The following is a 26019-nucleotide window of genomic DNA, read 5'->3' as shown; positions in this document are numbered from 1 at the left end:
CCCAGCAGTGGGGCAGGTCTGTGGCGGGCAGGAGTGAGCTCCCCGACACCTGGGAGAACGACGTGGGGAGACTGGGCGATTCCTGTCCGACTGGGGCCCACCTGGGATAAAGGATTCTTTAGAGCACAAAAGACCGGGGCTTTTCGAATGGAAAACCACTTCCCCAGGCGCCGCTACCTGGCCTCAATCTCAAGCCAAATCCCAAGCCCTCCTCCTTCAACTCCTGGCCCCCAGGCCAGGGCGCAGGCCGCGCAAGAATTTACTTACAAACTGGCTCTTGCGGCCTCTCGGAACCCCCAGGAGCATCTTTGCTGTGGGGAATGGTCCCAGCGGGTCTGGACCGACGAGCAAGTCTCCTCAAAGACCAGGACCGCTCCCTATAGCCTGGTCCCCGCCCGCTGGCCTGGCCCCGGACGCTTTTTCTGCTCAGGGGACTCCGCAACAACCACATCTGCTACTGGCTCTGCTCTCCCACCGGCCAATTAGAGCCAAGGATACTTCATACCCGTCGCTCTTGGCAACCAGCGGGTCCCATTCAAAATCCCTCCGGGGCGGAAACTGTGCAGCTGTCCGTTCTCTTATTGGCCAGAGGAGATGTCGATCTCTGACGCCATAGCCTATCTCAGGCCCTGCGAGACGGAGGGCGGGCAAGACAGGACGCGACTGTGGAGCCAGGGCGCGGACGGAGCTGGGGTGTGAGGAGTCAGGCAGGTGACGAAAATGGGCGACTGGGCTTCCAGGACAGGAATCTCCTGGTTCTTAGGCTTTGGCAAATAGAGACACTGACGACCGGCCCCTGCCGAGAGGCCCCGCCCCGGCTTCGAGTGGAACGTGGGGCCGTGTGCAGGACAGCCTTGCACTTCAGTTTTGCATTTCCCTCTATAGATCGAGGCCGCCATGGATAGGAACCCCCCTGATGGCACAGGCCCTGTGCACGTGCCTTTGGGGCACGTTGTTGCCAATGAGAAATGGCGCGGGTCGCAGCTGGCACAGGGCATGCAAGGTCGGTGGGCTGCCCTCTGCATAAAACCTCTCTGTCCTCACCCCACTTTTAAAAAACGTTCAACCAACTGCTACCTTTTTCATTCAAACTTATTTTCTTGTCTGCATTTTAAGGGAAAGTTAAACTTGTTTTTGAGGATGGCCTAGCACCGGTAGATTTTTACTTGTCGGTCAGATCCTGCATTCTTTATATCACAGAAGCCGATTTGGTGGCAGGAAATAGCTACCGAAAGAGGCTGGTTCGCGTTAGAAATGTAAGTACTGAATTGAAGAAACTGACATTGAAAATAAATTTCTAGTCCTCCTCCCTCTTGTGTATGGAATAATTTATATAAAATCATTGGCCATTCCAAGCACTTTGGGAGGGATAGCTTTCTTAAGCTTGAAAGGAATTTTGTTACAAAATGGTTTACTGTTGTTTTTACTTTTCTTTGAAGTCCAGTAATCTTCAAGGAATTGCAATAGTTGAAAAAACCCCGACGAGTGAACAGTACTTCCCAGCCATACAGAAGTTTACTGTGCTGGACCTTGGGATGGTGTTGCTCCCAGTGGCCGGCCAGGTGGAAGCGTCCTGCATCATCATCCAGTTAGTAAGTACTGGTTCCCACTCCGCCATCAGAGCCCTGTCTTGAGGCTCTCAACTGACCTTCCTGGATGTTTTAGCAGCTGCCCTTGTTTGTTATGGTCCTGAGTCCATCAATGCAATCTAATCATTCTGTGTGGCTTTATAAAACGTTTTTGAGGAATTTAAGTCCCGAAGCTGCCCCTGCAACCAGCTGAGCTTGATCCCTATTTTAGGCAACTGTGTAACAAGTGAACAGGTTCGAGACCTGATTTGAGACGCCCAGGCTGTGATGACTCCATCATGTATTCTGCATTGACGCTGGGGAAAGGTCCTCTAGCAGAGGCTCTGCCTCATCCCCACGTGTCTTTTAAGCATTAGCATGCAGTGTGCAAGTTTATGCTGTTGTTTTTAAACCTCGTTGAAGATTATTCAACTTGATTGTACGTCAGAATTTTGTGGGGAAACTTTTCAAAACAGTAATACATGGGCCTTACCTCAGACCAATTAAAAATCAGAATGTGGGAGTAGGGCTTAGGCATCCATCTGTCTTATGTTGTTGTTGATGTTAAATCTTCGCCTCTGATGTGCAGCTAAGATTGAGAACCAAATTGTTCACAGATGCCTCCATGCTCTCTGCCACACTTTTTGTTTTAGTGTTCCTAACTTTCCTTGCTGGAGTGCTATTATCTGCCTTTCTGTATCCATAACTAACTGAAGACTGGGTTTCTCCTTTGATGGGCAGGTCCAATTTAGAGATAGTCATCACTTAATCTCATACAACTGAAACATTTCTTAGTGGATCATAGGAACAAATTTGAATTCCTCAGAGTATGTTTTCATTAGTTTTATCCTAACCATTCTGGAAACCCAAGTTTTTATTTTTAAAAATTTTATCTCTTACTCCTTTGTGTAGTCATATGGTTCACCTTTCAATAATTTTGCTGATGAAAATTTGTATTCATGATATATGAAAACATTTGTAGTGAGAAGTTGAACCAAATAGAAAAACTAAAACAACTGTCAGTCCTCTAGAGGGTGCTCACAGGCTCTTTAATTTCGGTTTAGGTTCAAGAGCAAACCAAAGAGCCCAGTAAGAACCCTTTTCTCAGGAAGAAACAGGCTCAGCTCTCTGAGCCATTCTTACTTCGAACTGTGCAGCAGATCCCAGGAGTTGGGAAAATCAAAGCTTCCCTTCTGCTTCAGAAGTTCCCGAGTATCCAGCAGCTGAGTAATGCTTCCATCCAAGAACTGGAGCAGGTTGTTGGGCAAGCAGCAGCACAGCAAATTCATGCGTTCTTCACACAGTCCCGGTGACAGCTCTTCTCACAGCATCCACTACGGGTTCTACTTTACACCACCAACTACAGGAGCTTGTTTTCATGTTTAAAAATCAAGAAAAAAAGATTTCCTCTCACAGCAACTAGTGACAGATGAGGTGAGGCCTGAGAGGAACCTGCCAGCTGCCCTGTGCTGTCACTTAAGTTGGTGCTGCCCTGGTTCTGCTACCATGAAGAGGGCCAATGGCGATCTTCCAAAGAGAGTCCCTTGAATTAGAGACTCTCAGATTGATAAAAAAGCCAACTTGGGCAGATTTGAATGTGTGACCTTGACCTACATCTAATGGAAAGGTCTTATCAGGTTTCAGTGGTTATAACCTTCTAAAGGAGACAAACCTACAATGAAGCACTGTGTACCATAAGCCCCTTGTTCCTGGTGGCAAAGCCACTGTTCTTCAGGTCTGGTCTTAATATACCTGTGCTTCGAGGGTTGCTGCCAGTGTAAATAAGTTGTACAGCCTTTGTGTTTCCTCCCTCAATCGCTTCCTTTATGGTGGCTGCACAGTTTGTTTATAATCACTGGGCACATCTGAACACAGAAAGCCTGGAGTGGTGAGTACCCACTTAAAGATAAAAAGCCAATGTGTGTGTGGGGAGAGCTGGAGGGGGGAATGTGTTTGTAAATGTATAGCCCAACAATGTGAAGATACACAGGAAAATGGCAGGGCAGCTGTGTCCAGAAAGATCTGGGGATCCAAAGGTACACTTGCCTCTTCAAAAAATAAATACTGCCCTCGCCAGTTTTGCTCGGTGGTTAGAGCGTGAGCCCTCGGACTGAAGGGTCACAGGTTCCATTCCCAGTCAAGGGTACGTACCTCAGTTGCAGGCTCAATCCTGCTCCAGTCAGGGCCCATGAGGGAGGTAACCTATTGATGTTTCCCTCTCTCCCTCCCTCCCATTCTCTCTAAAACCAATGGAAAAAATATCCTCAGGTGAAGATTAAGTAAATAAATAAATAAAATTAAAGATGCCATATGTTTTCAAAGATACTAAGATAACTTGAAAGTCTAGTTTTGTGAATGTTAGTAGTTTTTTAAAAAGCCAAACAATGAAATCATTTGTGCATTAGGATAGAAACATTTTGAAAGGAAAGAATTAAAGTGAAAAAGTAAAAAACATTAACTCAGGCAAATGAATCTGTTTATTTTAAACTTTCCCAAAGGTGTTGCTTCCCTTTTGATATTGCACACTAGAAAACATTTTAAATTCTTGTTAATTCTCAAAATTAGATCTCAATGCTATGTTTTTAAACTATATAACTTGTACTATGTCAACAGTGAATCTTGTTAGAATCACGGTATCATCCACCTTATAGCATGAGAAATCAACTGGTAAGAATGTCATTTTAAAAAGTCAAGTGAATCATTTACATCATTACCTTATAAAATTCAACCCATTTCAAAGACTTAAAATATACAATTATGTACTTTCTACTTTAAACAAAATGAAAAATGTTTTGAGTATCAAACAGTATATTATCTACCTTGTAGACAGCATCTCCATCTAACACTGCCGCTGTGTTAGCCACTTGTGAATGACATGTAACTAGAAGGAAGGCTACTCCAAAACTGCTTATCTAATAAGTCATGACAAATTGGATACCAGGCTTTATCTGGAAATTGCATTCATATTATATAGAAATAGTAGTAAAATCTTGTCATTTTCGGTTAATGAAGTACCCTTAGAAAGCACCTCTTTGTAACCTTTTTAGTAATACAAATTTAAACCCATCGTTATGGTCCCTTGATTGCCTTAATTTGGGCTCATCTAGATTCTGAGTTAAGGAATGATCTATTACCCAAGCCTGGAAACTTACAAATAAGACCAATATAGGTAACCCCAATTTAACTTTGATGGTAACTAAAAGTCATAGTTGTAGCCATTAAAAATAGTCATATTTTCATTACTATTCTATTTACAATACTTTGTATAATAAATAACATGCAGCAATATAGTGACATTCCTTGAATAAATTTGTTTTCCACACATTTCTAGAAGTTTCTTGTTACTTTCACTCATAGACATCCATTGTAAGGTTACACTGTGAGAAAACAGGATGAGGATATTTAGAAATTTCCCGTTATGGCACAAATATGAAGGCCTAGCCAGCACTGGAAATGTTTTGGGCCTGAGAGTTGTTTCCTCACATTAGTACATAGAACTGTCGGAGTTAAGAAGGCCGAAAGGAGACGGGAGCTTCTTCTTGACTTGAGGCCTGACAACCCCAACCGACGGGAGGCACAAGGTGCTGGCGGACTTCTGTCTGTTCTTGTTGGTGCCCCAACTCAAGAAAGAAAGCTTTTTCGAGATCTTCTTCGTTTTACCAGTCTTATCATCATCATCGTCTATGGCTAAGCAGATCATGGAGTAAGTTTTCTGCATTCCCACAGAGTATGTGGCACATTTATTATGCTGCATATAGAGAAGGAAGAAAAGGGTGTTAGAAACCCTCAAGATATCTGATAAGTGACTGCAAAGTCTGAGACACATTCTGCGCTTACAGCATCCTCTTTAGGATTCAGTTGATATAATTCTGAAACTCAGGTGACTAATCCTTATATAGATTTAGGTTCTTTTTTTAAAAACAATATATCTTTATTGATTTCAGAGAGGAAGAGATAGAAACATCAATGATGAGAGAGAATCGTTGATCGGCTGCCTCCTGCACGCCCCCTACTGGGGATTAAGCCTGAAACCCGGGCATGTGCCCTTGACCAGAATTGAACCTGGGACCCTTCAGTCCGCAGGCTGACGTTCTATCCACTGGGCAAAACCAGCCAGGGCTAGATTTAGGTTCTTAAAAACAAGGACAATTTTTAAGGAATACACTCACTTTTTAAGGTTCTTATATTTGAAAAAGTAATATATACTCATGGTCAACAATATGAAAATACATAGAGTGAACAGTAAATGTTCCTCCTACTTTTGCTCCAGGCCCTTCTGAGTTAAACATGATTTCTGTTGCACTTTTGGAGATAATGTTCATATACAGGTAATGATATGTGCATAAGTATATGTCACCATTTGGTCTTATCTTAAAAGGAACACACTACACACACTGACTGGTTTGCATCCTGCTTTCTTCACTTAACGTATCTTGGATTTCAGTCTATGCCATTAGGTATAACAAAACTTCATTCTCTTTAAAGACAATATCGATCCACAGTGAGGATGGCATTAACTTTTCCCCCTACTTAAGTGGTATAGTCCTGTAGTATTACATATATTCATGTGGTGGTGCAACCATCACCACCATTCATCTCCAGAACTTTGTCATCTTTGCCAAAGAAAAGTGTACCTATTAAACCCAACTTTTAAAGGACGTGTAGGACTCCAATAGGAAATATAAAGGAACTTGTTTTCTAAACAAGTCCATGTGTGTTATCACCTGCTTGTAAGGCTTGCCTAACATTGAGATTGCTTTGTTCACCAAATGTTTATCAAACATCTGTGTTCCAGGCACTGAAATCAGGCCATTTATATAAGTACACATACAATAGACCTACGTGGTTGGGTACATTGTTCTTAATGTAAATCAAGGAATTTGAGTGATGCAGCAATAAAGGAGGGTATTCACTATAAAATGTCCCTCTTCACTATAAAATGCGTGGCTCCTTTGGATAAAATCCTGCTCCCTTTCCTATAAAACTGCCATTAATCCCATATGCTCTACAGGACACACGTGCTCTCATTAAAAACAATAAAACAAACTCCTGGAGGCAGATTTAATGCCTGCAAACATTTTTCAACTTTTACCTGCTTAAAGTCCATTATACAGAATAACCCCTCCCTTGCAAACACCCTCAATTCCCTTACCCAATTCCACCAGTGAATGTCAACTCTAATTCAACACTCACTGCTTCCCCCAGGCCTGCATCTAAACAGATGCCCTACTGGGGGATATTGACCAAGCTGACTGGCTTCCCTTGACATTCTAACCCTGACCCCAAAGCTTCACTGGGCACCTCATTACCGGGCACTCCTACATTTCCCTAGTAACTTTATTTCTTTTCTCCTGGATACCTTCTCTCAAGGCCCGCACATGCCCTCCTGATATCCTTGCCTTACATTTAATTCATGTGACCACAAAGACAAGCCCGCCGGTGTTCCTGGATCTCATGCCCTGTCTTCTCCAGGTTTTCCCTCCTTGCACCCCTATCTCCCAGACCTTTCCCACCAGCACACAAGCTTGCTGTTACCCACACACACCCCACCACCACCTTCTTTGAAAAGCTTTCCTTTCCTCTTTTCCCTATGTCCGTCCCTACCCCCAGCTACCACCCAATGGCTCTGCTCCCTTTCACAGGTCTTCCCTCCCCCATTCACTTGTTTTCCGTCTTCCTCCAGCATGCTCCCATCACATCTTCCTGGGAACCTCTGGAACTCTCAGGGCTTTATGGAGCAGGTTGAAATCATAGCCCTAGTCAACTTTTACATTACATGGATGGGGAAACTGAGGCCAAGGGAGGGGTATTAACCTACTGACGGTCACACAACTTGTTAATGGCAGCGAAGGCCTGATCCCAGGTCTTTTGATTCCATGCCTAGGATTCCACTATATCAGCAGTTTTCAAAATATGCTCCACAGAGGAGTCCTAAGGGATCCCCACTGTGATCCAGAGAGAAGGTGTTTTTTTTGGCGGGGGAAGACAGGGAATCAATTCAGCTAAGCACTCAGCTCTATTCTCATTATTTGGTTTTGTTTGAAGAAAAGGTTTAGCAGTTAAAAACAGTGCTCATGCCTGGCTGGCATGGCTCAGTGGTTGACTGTCAACCTATGAACCAAGAGGTCATGGTTCGATTCCCAGTCAGGGCACATGCCCGAGTTGCGAGCTTGGTCCCCAGTGTGGAGTGTGCAGGAGGCAGCCAATTAGTTTCTCTCTCATTATTGATGTTTCTATCTCTCCCTCTCCCTTCCTTTCTGAAATCAATATGTTTAAAAAACCATCAAAACAAACAAACAAAAACAGTTCTCAAATGTTATCTAGAATCCTTGCTGGGAGAAAGGAATAACCACATCATGGTTATTATAACACCTGTTATGAGCTGAAACATATCGCATGCCAGGCGCTGTTTTCCCCATTTTCCTGAGGCCGAGCTGTTCCCTGAATTGCCCAAGGTCACACAACTGGTGGCAAAGCCAGGATTCAAATCTAGGCAGTGAGTGTAGAACCCTTGATTTTAACCACCACATCCATTGGCCTCTTCAAACATAGGACAGGTTTGAAAAATAAGCCTTTCAATCTCTGTTCAGGGGCAGGGCCGCTCTGTGAAGCCACACCTCCCTCCCTGTCAGTGCCATCTACTCCAGCTCTTCAGCCCAGAGCCCAGCCTTTTTATTCAACCTCCTTTTAGACAAACCTCTTCTCTTTCTGGTTAGGATCTTGATCACTTGTCCACCAATTCCATGGAGTCTGCCCCTAAAAGTACCATTTCTCACGATCCCCTCTCCCAAGGTGCTCTGTGAGTCCACTGACTTTATTTTTTAAATTAAGATACAATCCACATCTCATAAAATTCACCATTTTAATGCAATTCAGTGGTTTTTAGTATATTCACAGTTGTGCAACCACCACCACTATCTAATTTCAGAACCTTTTCATCCCTCCAAGAAACTGTACCCATGAGCAGTCACTCTCCATTCCCCAATGCGCCAGCCCTAGCCCCTGGCAACCACGAATCTACATTCTGTTTCTATGGACTTTCCTATTTTGCACATTTCTTATTGGTGAAATCACACAATCCATTCACTCTCCAACCCTCTCTAATCTGAGTTCTGTTGCCATCTCTCCTTTTGTCCTTTTGTCCAGCTGCCAAACAGACATGGCTCCTCCTCCCTCACCCTCCACCTCTTAACTTACGCAAACGGTGGGCCACTCTGGGCAGGCTTTTCTTCTCTTGATTCAGAATCCCTTTTTTTGCCCAATCTCTCTGAACTCGCCCTCGCAACTTCCTTTGCACCACTTCTCACAGACCCCCAGATGTTTGCGGTGTCGCAGTTTAGTCCTCAGCCCTCAGCCCCTCGGAGGCAATTTCATTTAGTCTCTTACAGCTTTAAATATCATCACTATGCTGAAGGTTCTCAAATATTTATTTCTAGCTCGGACTTCTCCCTTACACTGAAGATTAGAACATCCAGCCACCCACTTTACATTTATATCTAGTGTCTAATGGCATACGAAACCGTCAAAGCAGAATTCTTGTTTTCTCTCACTACCGTCCCTGTCCCTGTTCCCCATCATTATAAAAAACGATGGAGCTGTTCAAGCCCAAAACTAAGAAATCATCTTTCTACCATTTTTTTTTAAACATAAATCATCTACAAATTTCTGTCAGCTCCACCTTCAAAGCATGTCTCAGGTGCATCCACCTCCACTGCCATTGTCACCCCTCCTAGTGTAAGCTGCTAACATCACTGGCCCGATGACTGCCGTAGCCAGCTTACGCTGCTGCCACGCGGCCAGCCTCCAGGCAGATATCTGTCTCAAGTAAACATCCTATCATTTCATTCCCTTCTTAAAAGCTTCAATGGCTTCCAAAGTCCCACTGCTGCCAATGAGGCCGTCTCCCTCCCACCTCATTTCCTGTCGTCACGATGCTCTAGTCAAAAGGCCCTCTTTTTGTCCCGTCACCATGCCACAGGGCTTAATCATGCCACAGGGTCTCTGCACCTGCTGGCCCCTGCCCAGAATGCTCCTCTTGTACCTCTTCAAATACAGAGGTTCCTCCTCCTCCTCCTCACTCAAGTCTTTGTGAAAGTTCTGTCTGAAGGGGCCTCTCTACCCCCAGTCATTCTATTATGTTACACCTTTTCTTTTCTTTGGAGTACTTATCAAAATCACAACCACTTATTTGCTTATTTAGTGCCAGCTTTGTGGGGGCAGGAACCTTATCTGTCTAGTTCCAGCTGTAGCTCCAACACCTAGGAAGGGCCTGGCACACAGCTAATGCTCAATCAATATTTGTTGAGTGAATAAATAAATGTTATTATAGAGGGAAATCTTTCAGGCACATTGTTAAATGAAGCAAAGTGTGAAAGAGTGTATGAAATGATTCCTTCCACTGGGAGGAAGAAAAGCTATAACTGCACATGGACTTGCACAGGCATCAAACAGGTCCCAAGTGCCGAAACCGGTTTGGCTCAGTGGATAGAGCGTCGGCCTGTGGACTGAAGGGTCCCGGGTTCGATTCCGGTCAGGGGCATGTGCCTGGGTTGCGGGCACATATCCAGTGGGGGATGTGCAGGAGGCAGCTGATCGATGTTTCTAATTCTCTATCTCTCTTCCTCTGTGAAAAAGCAATAAAATATATTTAAAAAAAACAGGTCCCAAGATCTCACAGGAAACAGCAAATGTTATCTTTCACAGGTGGAGAGAATCTTTCAAATGACAAGCCCTTCTGGACCACTTGAATATATTTTTACTATGAGTATATATTACTTTTGTCATTAAAAAGGATATACTCAGGCCCAGCTGGCGTGGCTCAGTGGTTGAGGTTGACCTATGTACTAGGAGGTGATGGTTCAACTCCCAGTCAGGGCACATGCCCGGGTTGTGGGCTAGATCCCTAGTAGGGGGGCCTGCAGGAGCAGTGGATCAGTGATTCTCATTATTGATGTTTCTATCCCCTGCTCCCTCTCCCTTCCTCTCTGAAATTGATAAAAAATTTATTTTTTTAAAAAAGGATATAATCAGGAAAACAAAGCTATTGGTTATTTTATCTACAGGATCAATAATACAAGTTTTCTAGTGCTCTCTGAACCAAGGCAAGCACATCCCAGCAATGGCAAGCTTAGGAAGGAGTTCAGTCATTTGTGGCATGCTTCAAATGCAGGCAGGAGGAAGAGGGTCCGGGAAAGACCTCTGAGGTTACACCAACCTCACCCCACTTTGCTATTTACTACCAGGGGTGTCAGCCTCACCATGGATGAGGTGGAGTCCAGGAGGCTCACAACCTTCATCTCAATGTCGTCCTCGCCGAAGCTCTTCAGCAGTTTCATAACCTCGCTCACTGTCAGCCATTTACAATCCACATTTTGAATGGAAACAATATAATCCCCTTCCTTGGCTCCTGCCAGCTACAAAAGTATAATGTAAATAAAGGTCACATTCTGTTCATTCAGTTCCTGGAATCAGTTTCCAACTTCATTAATAAAATAGATATTTGCAAAAATTTGCTTTAAGAAATAAAAATTAATCTTTTCCTCTTCGGGCATGTAACCCCCATAAGAGGGCTTTCTAATAAAGGAACCCTAAATCATTCACCCACGTTTGTTTGGGCAGCTTTCTTTGTATTTTACCAGTTTGACTGCCTGCAAAGATGCCAGTGAGTTTTGCCCCCTACAATGGCATACACTTACCGCAGCAGCGCAGTAAGGATCCAGGAAGTGGACCTGAACTGGAGAGTTTCCTCTCAAGGTGAACCCTAAGTCCCCTTCTTCCGCAGTGAAGTGAATGCTTCGAGGAGGTGTCCATCTCTTGTTGGCCGAAAACACCGACAAAGGACCCTTTGGAATAGAGCATCATTAGCTGTAGGATCTGAAGGCTGAATCAGGCATTTGAAAGCTAAAGGAAATGTTGCCTTGTTGTCTTTGCAGATGTCATTCAGCCTTGCTCAGAGACTAATGAAATGACACCACCCAAGGTAATACATGCTACAGCAGTCATACGAGAACATGAATTGCCATTTTCTCTGAAATAGCCAACATATTTTAAATAAAATTATCTTAATTAAAATCCCCAAATTAAGAAAATCTAAAACAGGGGTGGGGAAACATTTTTCTGCCAAGGGCCATTTGGATATTTATAACATAATTTGCGAGCCATACAAAATTATCACCTTAAAAATTATGTTGCTATGAAAAAAGCTCCTAGATTTATTGAATTCCGAGTCCTGCCTGTGGTTGCCATAGCAGGGCCAGACCAAATGACACCGCTTGCAGGCCGGATGTTCCCCACCCCTGATCTACAGTATCTAAAAATAATATTTTACATACTTGCAACATGTAAAAGCTGTCCCTTAGGTCATTATGAAATAAACACTCAACATACCAATTTCTGGAAGAAGTCTGTTGCTGTCACCTTGGAGAACTGTGGCACTATAATTTCAACCTCTTGCTCAGTTTTAGCTAGAAAATAAGATTAAAAGGGAAGGTATAGATATTTCTGTAGTTGAAAGTTATCCTCGATGCTGGCCAGGTGGCTCAGTGGGTGAGAGCATCATCCCAATATGCCAAGGTTTCAGGTTCAATCCCATCAGGGCACATACAAGAAACGACCAATGAGACTGACTGGCATGGCTCAGTGGTTGAACGTTGAACTATGAACCAGGAGGTCATGGTTCGGTTCCTGGTCAGGGCACATGCCCAGGTTGCAGGCTCAATCCCCAGTGGGGAGCATGCAAGAGGCCACCGATCAATGATTCTCTCTCATCATGGATGTTTCTATCTCTTTCTCCCTCTCCCTTCCTCTCTGAAATCAATAAAAATGTATTTTAAAAAAGAATCAACCAATGAATGCATAAATAAGTGGGACAACAAATCAATGTTTCTCTCTCTCAAAATAAATTTAAAAAAATAAAAATTCAGGTCTAAATCTTTACTCTGAAGGAAAGAGGCAGCAAACCTTGTTCCTAGTCACATGTCCTGTCACTTGGTTTTGGACTACTGGTCTACCCCCCTGGTCCAGTATGACCTGTACCTACCATAGCCATACCCTACTCTGGGGCTGAGACAGAGCAATGACAAACTGATACATTCCCTGCCTTCAAGTAGCTTGTTTATATTCTAGCGGACTTCCTTTGGTATCATAAAACCCTGCTGAGAAATAATCTATATTTTAGGCGTCGCTGTTACAGAAGGAAGTACCATGTCCGATAGCACAAAGTCCTGGAGGAAATGTGCTTCTTTTCATTATTAGTGTGTAATGGGATGATTTCACAGTGAGCAGTGAGTTTGCCAAGTTGTGTCCATCAATAGCTCAAATCTCCACACATATATGGCAGACCCAACCCACCCTTACCAAGAGGCCAGTCGGCTTCTCACAAAGGATCCCAGCGCAGGCTAAGTATACATGAACAACAGTATAAAAAGAAACCTCGAGGAAGCAGACTGGCACTGCCAAGGTAGATCACACCCATCTATTCACAGGATGACCCTGTGGCTTCTTACAAACTGCCCGATACAGTGCTGGGCTCGGAGAGGCTGCCCATCCACTAAGAGTAGTGCCACCACCCCATGACCTCACCAGGAGTCATGTGTCTCCCTCCCTCCATGGAGGTTATGTCTCTACCTCCTGGCCACAGAGCACCTGGTATGGACCCGGGGGCCAAGGAGGTGGCCACAGTGTCTGTGAAGGAGATTCTCTGAGCACTATTCCTGCTTCCACCAACCAGCTTGGTCACCTAAGCCTTTATGGTCTCATCTTTAAGATAAGGGAATACAGTACTTCCATCATACAGTTGGCAAAGGAGATTGAATGAGATTCTGTATACAAGTGGTGCTTAATATTGGACCTGGCAGATCAAATGCTCAGGAGGTATCAGCCAACATTACTACAGCCAAGCCCAGGATTCTAGCCTGAGCTAGAATCTAATCCTAAGGAGCTAGTCCCTGAAAACTGGGGGGTAGAACTCCAGAGCTGCGGACAGAGGTTTAGGAAATAGGATCGAAGGGGGTTTGGCCAAAGGGAGTTCCTTTGATTAGGCCACCTTCCATCTCTTCCCCTAACTCCCGGAAAGATCCTAGTCATTCTCACTGTAAAGTCACCTCTGAGGAGGCCCCTCCACTCCTGGCCTCCACGGCAGAACTACTGACACCTTTCCAAGGGCAGCAACAAGTGTCCAGTTCCCCTCCATATTCTTGAAAACAGGACAGTGCTCAACACTTTAGAGATCCTTAGAAAATGCTCGTGGTGCACCATCTCATTTATATGTGGAATTTAAAACAGTCCAACTCACCCTGGCCAGTTTTTCTCAGTAGTTAGAGCATTGGCCCAGGGACTAAAGGGTTGTGGGTTCGATCCCCAGCCTTGGTCAGGGCGAGTGCAGGAGGCAACCAATTGATGTGCCTCTCTCACATCGATATTTCTCTCTTTCTCTCTCCCCTTCCCCTTCCACTCTGTCTGAAAATTGATGGAAAAAATATCCTCAGGTGAGAAAAACAATAATAAAATAGTCCAACTCATCAAAGCAGAGAGCAGAATGCTAGATGCCAGAGGTAGAGGTAGGGGAAATGAGGAGATGTTGGTCAAAGGTACAAAGTCTGAGTTATACAAGATGAGTAAGCTCTAGAGATCTAACATACGGCATGGTGACTATATTTAACAATACCATACTGTATACTTGAAATTTGCTAAGAGGGTAATCTTAAGTGTTTTTCACACTCATTCACACACACACACACACACACACACACACACACACACACACACACACACAGTCACTCACTCACACACTTGAACTAGGTTTTTTAAAAATATTTTTATTGATTTTATTTTTTTAAATATTTTTATTTATTTATTTCAGGGAGGAATGGAGAGATAGAAACATCAATGATGACAGAGAATCATTGATCAGCTGCCTCCTGCACGCCCCCTACTGGGGACTGAGCCCACAACTTGGGAATGTGCCCTTGACGGGAACTGAACCCAGGACCCTTCAGTCCATAGGCTGACGCTCTACCCACTGAGCCAAACCGGCTAGGGCTCAATAAACTAGGTTTTGAAGAACTCTTCCTGTATCCCCTGGTTCCACTATATCAGTGAAAGTTTTAGGTGCCATTTCATAATAAAAATAACTTTTGTCTTTGAAGAAAAATACATGTTGGTGCTTATAAAAGATGGAGTAAACAGGGGAAGGAGCAAGCCTAGAAGAGAGAATAAGGATGCATTGGCTTTCAAACCAGGAAGCCCGAATTGTAAAAGGCAGATACTATCAAAGTTATACAAGATGGAATGTGGGTGGGTGTGGAGTGTAGCAAAAATGTCAACACGAAAGGGAGTCTCCTGAGCGGAGGTGATGACTGGAACCCCAAGGAGGTTGGGAGACTTTAAGGAAAGGAATCTAGAGGAGGAAAAGCCAGCAAAGGGGGTGGAGAGGGAAATGGGAATGGACAAGGTGACGGGGCACCCTGATACCAAGAGAGGAGCATCAAGGGGCAGGAGGGAAGTCAGAAGTCACTAAGGGGTTGTCAAGGCCAAGTCTATAAAGAAACCCCTGGATTCAGGCACAAGGAGATGAGCAAGAGCAGCATTTTGCCCCTCCCAGTGCCCAGCACATTACGAGGGTTTGCCCAGCTCCTCAGAATCAGTTAATAAAAGCAGTGTGCCCCAAATGCCACTGCCTCTCACACAGGGCACACTTGGTACCTGGCACAGGCACCCAGATCACTCACAAATAATGTCAGGAGCATCGATCAAGTTCAGCAGGTCATCGTCCTCCTGGTGCTGAGTGTATTTGAGCTGGGATCGCCGGTGTGCCACGGACAGCACCTCCTGCAGCAGCTCGATGTTGCGGAGCTTCTTGCATAGGCTCACTTCCCTCACAGACTCCTCGTGATGGGCAATGGCTTTGCGCAGATGGGACTTGCCTGCCAACAGGAAAGCAGCACCACGTGACATGTGTCCTAAATTGCAGCACGAGTACCTCAAGGAAAGCCAGAGTGCCCAAGGATCAACCCAGAAAGGTGGGCATCCTCTTTTCTGAAGAATCTGCCCAGATGGCTTAAGTCTCTCTGAAGTACATGTGCAATATGTTCATTTATGTACATAAAACATCCATTCACCATATATTTACTGAATGTTCTAGGCAGTAGAGATAAAGCAATGCATTCATGGAGCTTACATGCTCATGGCTGAAGACAGATAATTAACAAACAAAGCAGTATGTAATGGAATGTGTGGCAATCAGGTTATGGAGAAATGTGAAACTGGGTAGGCAGATGTGGCAAGAGAAGACTGGGAATGGAAAGTTGCTCTTCTATGATGGGTGATCAGGAAAGACCTTTTTGAAGATAACTTGAATAAAGCCCTGAAGGAAGTAAGGAAGCAGCCATGATGATATCTAACAGAAGAGCATTCCTGAAGGAAGAAACAGCAAGTGCAAAGGCCCTGGGGCAGGATCATGCCTATGTGTTCAAGGACAACAAGGTGTTTGAGGGTGAGGCAGGGAAGGGTAGGAAAGGAGGGCAGAGAGGAGCAGGAGCTGGACCAAGTCCAACCATGCGGGGTGAGGACTTAAGCTCCTATTGCGGGTAAGATGGGAGCCCATCAGGGTGTAAGCAGAGAACTGATGTGATTTGACCATGTGAAAGGACTATGAAGGAGCAAAGAGAAAAGCAGGAAGACCAACTATGAGGCCACTACAAAAAGCTGGGCAAGCTGTATAACTTCTCTGGGACTATTTCCTCAACTGAAAAATGGAGATCATGCCATATCTCTCTCATAGGATTGTGTGAGGTTTAGCAAGTCTGCATCGTGTGGCTTGGATCAGGGTGGTAGGGTGAGAAGCGGCTCGCTTTCTAGGTAGAGTCAATGGGATTTGCTAATCAGTTGTGGGGAGACAGAGCACAGAGTGAGTCCAGGTTTCTGGCCTGCACACCTAGAAGGATGCAGTTGCCATCACTGAGATGGGGAAACTATGTGGCAGGGGGCTTGGGGGGGGGGGGGGGGGTGGTAGTGAGACTTGGCAGAGATCAAGCCAGGACAATTCATTACCAGTTCTCAGGTGTGACCTGAGAAAATGAACTACTGTGTCCTTCCACATGAGGGGTGATGAAAGACTGTCAAAGCTCTCCACTGGGGAGGCCCGGGCCTTCGCGGAACCCACGAGAACATAGCTCTGGAAGCCCGCAGAGATGAGAGGGCTACGCCTCACGGTTTTAGAATCCAGAATGGCCACAATGACTCTGGACCTCTGCTCTCCAAGCCTTGCCCTGGGGGCATGTCTGGGGCTGTTTGTGAGCAGGACCAGCTGGGCAACAAATGGGACACAAGGAGGGAGGGAGCAGGAGAGCCATACACACCCAGCTGTCGGCGCTGGTTTGCATTTTTCAGCGTGGCCAAGGGCGTCAGCCCCTCTGGCATGTGGTCATAGAGCTGGGACAGGCACTTCTCCTGGTGGTCTTCATCTGTACCCGGCTTCACTGTAAGAAGAGCCACAGGATGAGTCCCTTCTCGTGGACATGGCTGAGGGCTCTGGAGACGGCGCCACAGACCCACTTAGAGATTTCTCTTCCAACCACATCTTCAGCTTCCTTTCTTCTCCAGTTTTACAAGGCACTTGGGATAATAGGTCTCCTTTCTGCCCTTGAATAAACTCCACAAGTCTTTGCATATGTAGGGCTCATAATTTGGTGTTGAGGTCCCACCCTCAACCCCTCCAACCCACCCACTTCGAGGAACCTCCTATCACAGCCCCGCCTCAAACCTCTGGTGGCCTCTGTGCCTGCACTGTCCCTGGCATATGTCCCCCTCTAACCTCACCAAACCACTCACCACTATGCTCAACACTTTTGGCCTCCATCTCAGAGCTCAGGCAGCTGCTCTAGCTGTCCTTTCCTTCCTTGATCAGCTGAAAAAGCCCTAAGAGCTCAAAGTCCATCTCAATGAAAAACTGTCCGTGACTGCACCAAGAAGTCCAACTGCTGCCTCACTGGTGGTCCCTGCTGCAACTACTGAAGCACTGTATTTGCGTTGGTTTACATGACTCACCTGCCTAGCAGACTACATAATGATATTAGCAGTAAGTAGCAGCTAACACATTTAGGGAGCCACCTACATACAAGGCACTATTTAGCTTTACACATGGGCACTGTTTTCACAACAGCCCTGTGAGATAGGTCCCCTTCATATCCTCATTTTAAAGATGAGAAAACTGAGGCACAGAGCAGCTAAGTAACTTTCCCAAGATCACACAGCTAATAAATGGCAGAGCTAAGATATGAACCCAGGGAGTCTGGCTCCAGAGGCTACTCTCTTCATTATGCTGGGGGCTGCCTGGATTAGTACTAATTACAACAACATTCCCACCCAGCCTGAGATCAGAGCCAAAACCAGGGTGAGGAGAATGACGCACTCGCCTCCAGCTGAAAATTGAAGGGGGTGCCAAAATCTCAACAAGTATATAATTATTTAATACAAGTTTCTAAATATCAAAATCAATGCAAAAAATCCACATAAACAAACAAAAATCAAAATTTCTTTTTGCTTCAGGCTCTGATGTGGCTCAGCATAGGTTACCAATCCCCGTATTTATTTGTTTGTTTATTTATACTTTTCTTTTGGAGAGATAGGAAGGTAGAGAGAGAAAGAGAGAGACAGAGAGACACCGATCAGCTGCCTCCTGTATGCACCTGATCAGGAATCAAACCTGCAATCTGGTACATGCCCTGACTGGGACACTGCAACCAACTGAGCCACACCAGCCAGGGCACCCCATCTTTATTTAAAATTCTGATCACCTCTGGCTGGCTGGTGTGGCTCAATTGGAGCACTGCCCAGTACCCTAAAAGTTTGTGGGTTCGATTCCAGGTCAGGGCACATACTAAGTTGCAGGGTCTTTTCCTAGTCAGGATGCATATGGGAGGCAACCAATCGACGTTTCTCTCTCTCTCTCCCTCCCTCCCTCTCCCTTCCTCTCTTTCTCTAAAATCAATTTTAAGGAATTTATCACCATAGAATTTTTTGCATTAATTTTGATTCATTTAAAATGTCACATTTAAATTTTATCTTGATTATTGAGTTTTGGGGCATTCCCTTAGATTTTGTGCCTCAGACAAATGCCTCCTATTCCGTGCCCTGGTCCTCACCCTGTTCTAGCTCTCCGTAACATCGTCTGCTCCATCCCAGGCAGATTTAACACGTCCCCCTTTCCTCCCACAGCGGAAACATGTAATGCCTAATCGCACCCTGGCCTATGTGACAGCTATTTGGACCAACATGTACTTCCCACCCTTGGTCCCTAAGCAGTGAGCTTCTCCAGGGCACACAGGCAGCCCCTATTCAGCTCATAATCTCCTGGAAGCAGGAAAAACACAACCCTGATCGAAGCCCAGAGCCCCCAGACCCCCAAGTCTTACATTGGTGGTCGATGAGGAGAGTGGCTACAAAGTAGTGGGCCAGGGCTCCATAGTGGTGGGCCTTCACACAGGCCACGCTGGCCCAGGAGTAGGGGATGTTCTCCTTCACTGGCGCCTGGCTCATGGCCGTGTGCAGCTGCTGATAGACCTCTCCCACCTGCAACAGAAGCGATGTTGGGAAGGGGGAGCCTGGCGCAGGAGCCCTCATGTACCCGGGCTGAAGAAAAAGAGCCCTTTCTTCTATGCAGCAGCCCCTGCCAGAGACCGCTCCAGAATCTGGGAGTGACTCCAAGGATGCTTCATGCTGTCAGTGTCAGAGTTAACAGGGAGATCAGGCAACTGTCATTAAGCTGGTTTTTAGGCCAAGCTGCAGATGGAATCAGTGATCCATATCTGAAACACCAGTACTTGCCAAGAAAATGCAAGCCAGCACTGTGGCCAGGGTGGGCACACTGCCCAGTCATAGGCAAGCTGCCATGGGAAGCCCACTACTTCCACTGAGCCCGCACCAACGCATCCTGCCCACTCTCAAAGTCACAAGAACCAGGAAGGCTTACCTTGGCAGCCTCCTGAGCCACCTTCACCAGCATGAAGAACTCATTCTGGATCCCAGGAAGGCAGATTTTCTCAAACACGGTTTCTTGGGCCTGTGCAAGCATCATTTTGACCAGCACACTGAGCATGGCAGGACTCATGTCGTAACTCGGTGTGTGAGTAAATGTCTCTTTCAGGTAGTTTAAAACCCCTACAATTGGAAATTTTTTGCACATTAGTTGGGGATCATATTTATTTCACCATGCTGCTCAGAAATATAAAGAATGACAGAAGCAAAAATATGAAAGTGGAAGATCCTGAAGCATCTTAAAAAATCTGATTTTCAATCACCGTAAGATCCAGCAATTCCACTCCTAGGGAAACACACCAAAGAATTGAAAGCAGGGACCTAAACTGGTAGTTGTGCAACAACATTTATGGCAGCATTATTTACAATAGCCAAACGGCAGAAACTACTTAAATGTCCATTGGTGGATTAATGGATAAACAAAATGTGGCATAAACCTGCAATGGAATATTTCTCAGCCTTAGAAAGGAAGGAAATTCTGACACAGGCTACAATATGGAAGAAGACATTATGCTAAGTGAAATAATCATAAAAACACATATTGTATGATTCCACTGAGATGAGTTGTGTGGAATAGACTGGAATTCATACAGACAAAAGTAGAATGATGTTTGCCAGGGATTGGAAGGGAGAGGGAATGGAGAGTTACTGTTTAATAGGAACAGAGTTTCAGTTGGGATGATGAAAATCCCTGGAGATAGATAGTTGTACAGCAATGTGAAAGTACTTAATGCTAATGAACTATACTCTAAAAAATTGTTAAAATGGTAATTTTGTTATGTATCTTTTACCACAGTTTACAAAATGATAGGGGAGCATCTGAGATCTGCTTCCTGGCAATGTCATCAGTTTGGCTCAAATAAACTCATAAAATTCTCTACATACAAAAAAAAAAAAAATAGTACTTTCTTCCAAAACATTTACATCTGTATTAAGAAAGGAAACCAGCCCTAACCAGTTTGGCTCAGTGGAGAGAGCATCGGACTTCGGACTGAAGGGTCCCAGGTTCGATTCTAGTTAAGGGCATGTACGTCGGTTGCGGCCACATCCCCAGTGGGGAGTGTGCAGGAGGCAGCTGATTGATGTTTCTCTCTCATCGATGTTTCTAACTCTCTACCCCTCTCCCTTCCTCTCTGTTAAAAAAAAATCAATAAAATATATTTAAAAGAAAAAAAAAAAGAAAGAATCAGCCTGGCTCCTGTCCATTCCTGTGTCTCCTGGGATGATTGTGAGAACGTTCAAACCTGACCAGGCATTAGGGGAAGGCAAAGCAGGGGGCAGGAATGACTGAGGGGCTCTCAGGGGGACACTCACACTTAACACCTACGTCATTCAGAAATTCAGGGCTTTTGCCCAGGAAACAGGAGGATCAGCTCAGCCCATTCCAATGGAAGTTTTCAAGCTGTAGCCCTCGGCTTACGTTTTTTATGCTTTAGAAAATTAACTGTCACAACATAAACAGACATCAACCTGGAGCTAAAATAAAATCTCTACCATGAATCCCATCTGACTGGTTCCTCTGGTTTTACCACAAAGCACAGACCGCTTTATAGAAAGATGGCAACTGCGGCAGGCTGTCTGCTCCCCTCTGGGTTCCAGAGTATGCCCAACACAGGCCCTGCTAGAGGGGACTCTTGGACACCACCTTGAGCCCACTCACTGCACCAGGCCTCTGACCCTGGTCCTCTACAGGTTGGTAATAAGTGACACTTGACAAAGGGCCAAGAAGAGCAACCTTAGGTGGGCAGGCTTCATAGAATCGGCGAAATATAAAGGCATAAGTAGTAATAGGCACCAATGAGGCACACATGATTTTTTTTAAAAGCCTATGTTTTCACTACTCGGAAAAACTTACTCTGTTCTTCAGTACAGTGTTCACAGGAACACTTCATTCACTGCCATCCTTAGGGCTACTCATTTGGAAAGGATTAATCGTTAACCATAGGATTCCCTGTGCACATGAGCCATAACCCAGACCCAGACGGAGCCAACAGGGTGTAAAACATTAAGTAACTCCCTTGGTGGGAAATTACAGCAGTGCTGGAAACTGGCCTGGCCCTTTCAGGCCCGTGAGATCTGGGAAGGAGCCACAGACCCACTTCAGTTGGGGTACCCAGCAGCCCTCTCGGAGACGCACCCGCGGCTTTCTGAAACGCATCCATTGCCCACTCCAGCCCAGCTTGCGCCTGCCGATTGCACCGGGTCCCAATCTGTGTGTAGAGGGCTCCAACGTTAAACAGAATGCTGGCTTTCTCCAGTAACAAGTTCTGCTGGCTGACTGGAACCCCGGTCAGGGAGTCATACCTATTTAAAAGAAATGTGTTGTGAGAATAGTTTACTTGGCTAGTTAACGTAAAAAAATGGACAAAACGTATTTCTTGAATAAATTCAAAACTGCACATGCAATGAGGCCTTCATTTCCAAACAAGATGATGGGCCTGATCATACTGAAGACACACAATAGCACACAAAAATAAGGTTTCACAACCAAGATGCCCTTCAATAGGTGAATGGATAAACAAGCTGTGGTACATCCATACAGTGAAATATTATTCAGCGCTAAAAAGAAAAAAGCTATCCAGCCATGAAAGACATGCAGGAACTTTAAATGCATATTGCTAAGTGAAAGAAGCCAATCAGAAAAGGCTACATACTGTATGACTCCAACTATATGACATTCTAGAAAAGGCAAAACAATGGAGACAGAGAAAGAATCAGTGGTTGCCAGAGTTTCAGAGGGGAGAAGGGGGAGGGACGAATAGGTGGAGCACAAAAACTTTTTAGGGCAGTAAAAGGACTCTGCATACTGTAATAGTAGGTACTTCTCATTATACATTTATCCAAATCCATATAGAATGTACAGCCCCAAGAGTGAACCCTAATGTCAACTCTGGACTCTGGGTGACACTGTGCCAACTGTGGTAAGTCAACGTACTGCTCTGGGGGGGAATGTTGATGTTGGGGGAGGGTGTGCTGTGTGGGGGCAGGAGGTATATGGGAAATCTCTGTACCTTCCCTTCAATTTTGCTGTGACCCCAAAACTGTTCTAAAATACATATTTAAAAAAGATAAGGCTTATCCTAAATGAAATACAGCAATTACAAACCCCTTATACTTCTTGCTAAAGTCTAAAAGATTTAGGATTCGTTTTAAAGTTCACACATCAACCAGCAGGCCGACAGGGAGCGTCTCCTTAATTCAAGACTGAGGCGAAACCACCTTTAGCACCTTCGCCAGAGCAGGCAGCTAACAGCATCTTTACACAGTCACCTGCCTTTCCTTTCCCAGAGCAGGCATCCCGTGGGCCTGCTGTGGGTTCATTTAACCCTCACCGTCGGGACTTAGTCTCCTCTCACCCCCACTCAGAACAGGCACAGCAGCTGTAAAGTATTTCAGCAGCACTAATCTTAAATATTCAGCTTTGTTTTCTATTTGATCTATTTCTGTTTGCACCCTTGTCATTGGGACAAAACCTGATTCCCAGCCCCCACCTCATCTGGGACAAGAATCTTGCTTCTTGTTAGTTCCACCTCAGAGCCCCAGTGTTTCCCCAGGATAAAATGAGCACGAAAAAATGCCTCTTCTCCTCGGCTCACTTGTTCTGAGAAGCAAAAGGCAAACTCTGTTGCAGCCTTCTCCCCTCGGGTCCCCTTCGCAAATAAACACCAGTTTATCTACGCGTCCTGTATAAAGGGGACAATTAGAGAGAGGGGCCCACAGTGCACAGGAGCCTCTGTGGTGCCCAGGCTCCAAGCAGGACTGAGTGGGGCAGCCCCAGCCCCAGCCCCAGCCCCAGCCCCAGCCCCAGCCCCAGCCCCAGCCCCAGGCACCTACCATGTAAACAAGATCCCCATCTGTCGGGTGGGCGGGAAGAATCGGCTCTCAACAAAGCCCAACTGGAGGAAATAACTCATCAGCAGCTCAACCCCAGCCTCATCCCGGCTGGGCGTCCTACAAGCCTGAAAGGAAAGAAAGGGCACCTGGGGGTGAGGGGAACACACAGGCTGGAAGGGGCTCACACGCCTGTTTCTGTGGAGCTTGGCCCTGCTATTGGTATCATGAACTCTAGGAGAGGTGGAAGGGCTGGGATGAACGCAGGAGTGCCAGAATCGAGCCCCGGCCATGCCAGTGGGCAGGCCTCTTCCCTTCTGTGGCCTATGTGACAAGTAGACAGATGATTCCAACAGCCCCTCCCCGATCACCTCCAACCATCTGCAATTCTGTAAGATTTCAAATGCAATAGGGAGAATATTCTGAAGACTCAACAAGCTCCAGCAGCCACCCTCCCCTCCCTGCTGCATACAGAAACGTACTTGTCTCAGATCCATAAGATCTGCTATTTCATCTTCATATAGGTAGCTATCTTCACTGTAGTGTTCCAGAATAAAATCCTGTAAGATAAAATGGAGATAAGGTGTGATTCAAAACCATAGAAAGGTAAAAGAGTAACGTCTAATATGCTCACTTGAAAAATACGTGAAACCCTAGCTGGTTTGGCTCAGTGGATAGAGTGCTGCCTGCAGACTGAAGGATGCTGGTCAAGAGCACATGCCCAGGTTGCAGGCTCGATCCCCAGTGGGGACCGTGTAGGAGGCAGCCAATCAATGGTTCTTTCTCATCATTGATGTTTCTATCTCTCTCCCCCTCTCCCTTTCTCTCTGAAATCAATAAAAATATATTTAAAAAAATACATGTAGAATACAAAGAAACCTATGGGAGCTTATACACTACCATGATTTTCTGAGTGGTAGGGTTTATTTTCTTAATTGTATTTATGTGTATTTTAAAATTTTGCTTTTGTTGTTTCAATAAAAAGGAAAGCTGAAATTATTATTTCTAAAAATGTCTTTGCAACACAGGTAAGTGACCTGTACATTAAATGATTCTGGTAAACGTCGCAGACATTCAGGAGCTCAGACCTGCATCCTCCTAGGGTCTTCCTGGAAAAGAAACTTGTATCTGGGGGATGCTACCCTCAGGGCCTGCGATGTGAACCTTAGTGACAGCAGCTCTGGCACGTCCACAAATGAAGCCCCCCAGCGAGACTTCGTACTGGGCCCACTGCCCAGTGCTTGACAAGCACTCTGTGAGCTCACTCAGTCATAGGGCACTACTGATGAGCATGGGCCTATGCCAGGCACGTTCACAGTGCCTGGGCTACATCAGTGAACAAAACAAAGATCCTGCCCAGTGGAGCTTATATTCTCTCAGGAGCACAGACAATAAGTAACAGGCACAACAAATATGTAAATCACATGGTATATTAGAAGATGGCAAGTATTACAGGGGAAAAAACAAGAGCAGGATAGGGGGGTGGAGAACACATTCTTGCAAACATCCTCTGTGAGCACTGGCTCTCCTTGGCTGCAAGAAAGGTGGGGAGAGATTGTGCGATCATGTTTCCCAAGTGTCTATGAGGATTCTCTTTACACACTTTCTACAATAATAATGTAATTAAGCAGATAACTATTAAACTTTAGTGAAGGACATTAGTTACGTCAGTTTTTCATTTAATTCATAAAGTCATTTTTTTAAAATAATTTTTTATTGATTTCAGAAAGGAAGGGAGAGGGAGAGAGAGATAGAAACATCAATGATGAGAATCATTGATTGGCTGCCTCCTGCATGCCCCACACTGAGGATTGGGTCTGCCACCCAGGTACGTGCCCTGACCTAGAATCGAACCGTGATCTCCTGGTTCATAGATCAATGTTCAATCACCGAGCCACGCTGGTTGGGCTAATTCATAAAATCATTTAAAGGGTAAGATAGATGTTGTTTCTGCCCCCATAAACTTGCTGTTTGTTGACAGCAACAATTAGAAATATATTCATGGATGAAAAGTGCAACACTGTAAGGTGCATTTTTGTCCAAATTAGATTTGACTCTGATTCTAATGAATTTCAATTAAAACCCAAAAATACTGTTTTTGCAAACTTGACAAAGTATGAAAGTAAAAACGTGGAAGAAAAGCTAAGAACGTTTTGAAAAGCATAGTAATTACCGAGGCTGGCTCTCTTTACAAAGTGTTGAAACATACAGGGGTTAAACAGTGAGAAATGATCAATGAAACCAGATATGGATCTGAAACAGGCTGAAGCGAATTTGAGAATCAGGTATATAACTAAAGCAAGAATTCCAGGAAGTGGGGAAGGCTGAAGCATCCAACAGATTCAGGGAGGAAGGAGGTGGCACACAAATGGTGTGACGGCTGTGAGTTTAAGGAAAGAGCTGTTACAGTGGTGTGGATGGTGTGGGAGCTCCAGGGCCATTAGAACCCCAGAGCTAAAGGGCCAATGGGGAGAAGGAGCTTTGGAAACCCGGAGAGGTGGCTACCTGAGGTGGGTTCTGAATGGCCACCATGACCTTCCCTATGGGAATGCAAACGGGGCCGGCGAGGGTTGGCCCACGCACCAAA

At 45.2% G+C, this 26019-nt stretch overlaps 3 protein-coding genes and 1 long non-coding RNA gene across 13 annotated transcripts in view; 2 read left to right on the top strand and 2 right to left on the bottom strand.

Moving 5' to 3' along the window:
- CEP89 (centrosomal protein 89) overlaps positions 1–405 on the bottom strand; it is a 77649-nt gene extending 77244 nt beyond the window's left edge. For all 3 annotated transcript variants that reach the window (XR_009448849.1, XM_059667017.1, XM_059667018.1), the window contains exon 1: positions 268–405. Coding sequence is in view for 2 of the 3 variants with exons in the window: in XM_059667017.1 (XP_059523000.1) it covers positions 268–306 (39 nt within the window). In the remaining variant the exon portion in view is untranslated. The remainder of the gene's footprint in view (positions 1–267) is intronic.
- Positions 406–637: 232 nt separating this feature from the next.
- Positions 638–4726, top strand: FAAP24 (FA core complex associated protein 24). Of its 3 annotated transcripts, none has more exons than XM_059667016.1 (5): positions 638–711; positions 886–1003; positions 1201–1256; positions 1440–1592; positions 2633–4726. In XM_059667016.1, the coding sequence occupies exons 2-5, from the start codon at positions 898–900 to the stop codon at positions 2879–2881; spliced, it is 564 nt and encodes a 187-aa protein (XP_059522999.1). In that variant the 5' UTR covers positions 638–711; positions 886–897; the 3' UTR covers positions 2882–4726. The 3 variants fall into 3 exon arrangements, with proteins under 3 accessions (XP_059522999.1, XP_059522996.1, XP_059522997.1); XM_059667013.1 differs by having other exon boundaries at positions 1117–1256; XM_059667014.1 differs by having other exon boundaries at positions 644–1003.
- LOC132217058 (xaa-Pro dipeptidase) overlaps positions 4028–26019 on the bottom strand; it is a 467255-nt gene continuing 445263 nt past the window's right edge. For 2 of the 6 annotated variants that reach the window (XM_059667006.1, XM_059667011.1), the window contains 11 exons: positions 23915–23992; positions 23436–23560; positions 21739–21905; positions 19537–19724; positions 18980–19136; positions 16925–17044; positions 15296–15490; positions 11955–12031; positions 11264–11410; positions 10826–10981; positions 4028–5316 (listed from right to left, as the gene is read on the bottom strand). In XM_059667006.1, coding sequence (XP_059522989.1) covers positions 5053–5316; positions 10826–10981; positions 11264–11410; positions 11955–12031; positions 15296–15490; positions 16925–17044; positions 18980–19136; positions 19537–19724; positions 21739–21905; positions 23436–23560; positions 23915–23992 — 1674 coding nt within the window. In that variant the 3' untranslated portion in view covers positions 4028–5052. The remainder of the gene's footprint in view (positions 5317–10825; positions 10982–11263; positions 11411–11954; positions 12032–15295; positions 15491–16924; positions 17045–18979; positions 19137–19536; positions 19725–21738; positions 21906–23435; positions 23561–23914; positions 23993–26019) is intronic. The other 4 variants (XM_059667008.1, XM_059667007.1, XM_059667009.1 and 1 more) reach the window with 4 other exon arrangements.
- Positions 9294–10343, top strand: LOC132217060 (uncharacterized). Its single transcript, XR_009448848.1, has 2 exons — positions 9294–10019; positions 10229–10343. It is a non-coding gene; the product is annotated as an uncharacterized LOC132217060 (long non-coding RNA).

The sequence above is a fragment of the Myotis daubentonii genome, chromosome 15 (genome assembly GCF_963259705.1).
Source record: "Myotis daubentonii chromosome 15, mMyoDau2.1, whole genome shotgun sequence".
NCBI classification, from domain to species: Eukaryota; Metazoa; Chordata; class Mammalia; order Chiroptera; family Vespertilionidae; genus Myotis; species Myotis daubentonii.
This window is presented reverse-complemented; position numbering and strand designations above follow the sequence as displayed.

Excerpts from the sequence above, each read along its gene's own strand:
- FAAP24 (XM_059667013.1), top strand. The coding sequence starts at position 898 with ATGGATAGGAACCCCCCTGATGGCACAGGCCCTGTGCACGTGCCTTTG. Across the intron at positions 1,004-1,116 it reads GCTGGCACAGGGCATGCAAG|GGAAAGTTAAACTTGTTTTT; the intron begins GTCGGTGGGCTG and ends CTGCATTTTAAG. Across the intron at positions 1,593-2,632 it reads CCTGCATCATCATCCAGTTA|GTTCAAGAGCAAACCAAAGA; the intron begins GTAAGTACTGGT and ends ATTTCGGTTTAG.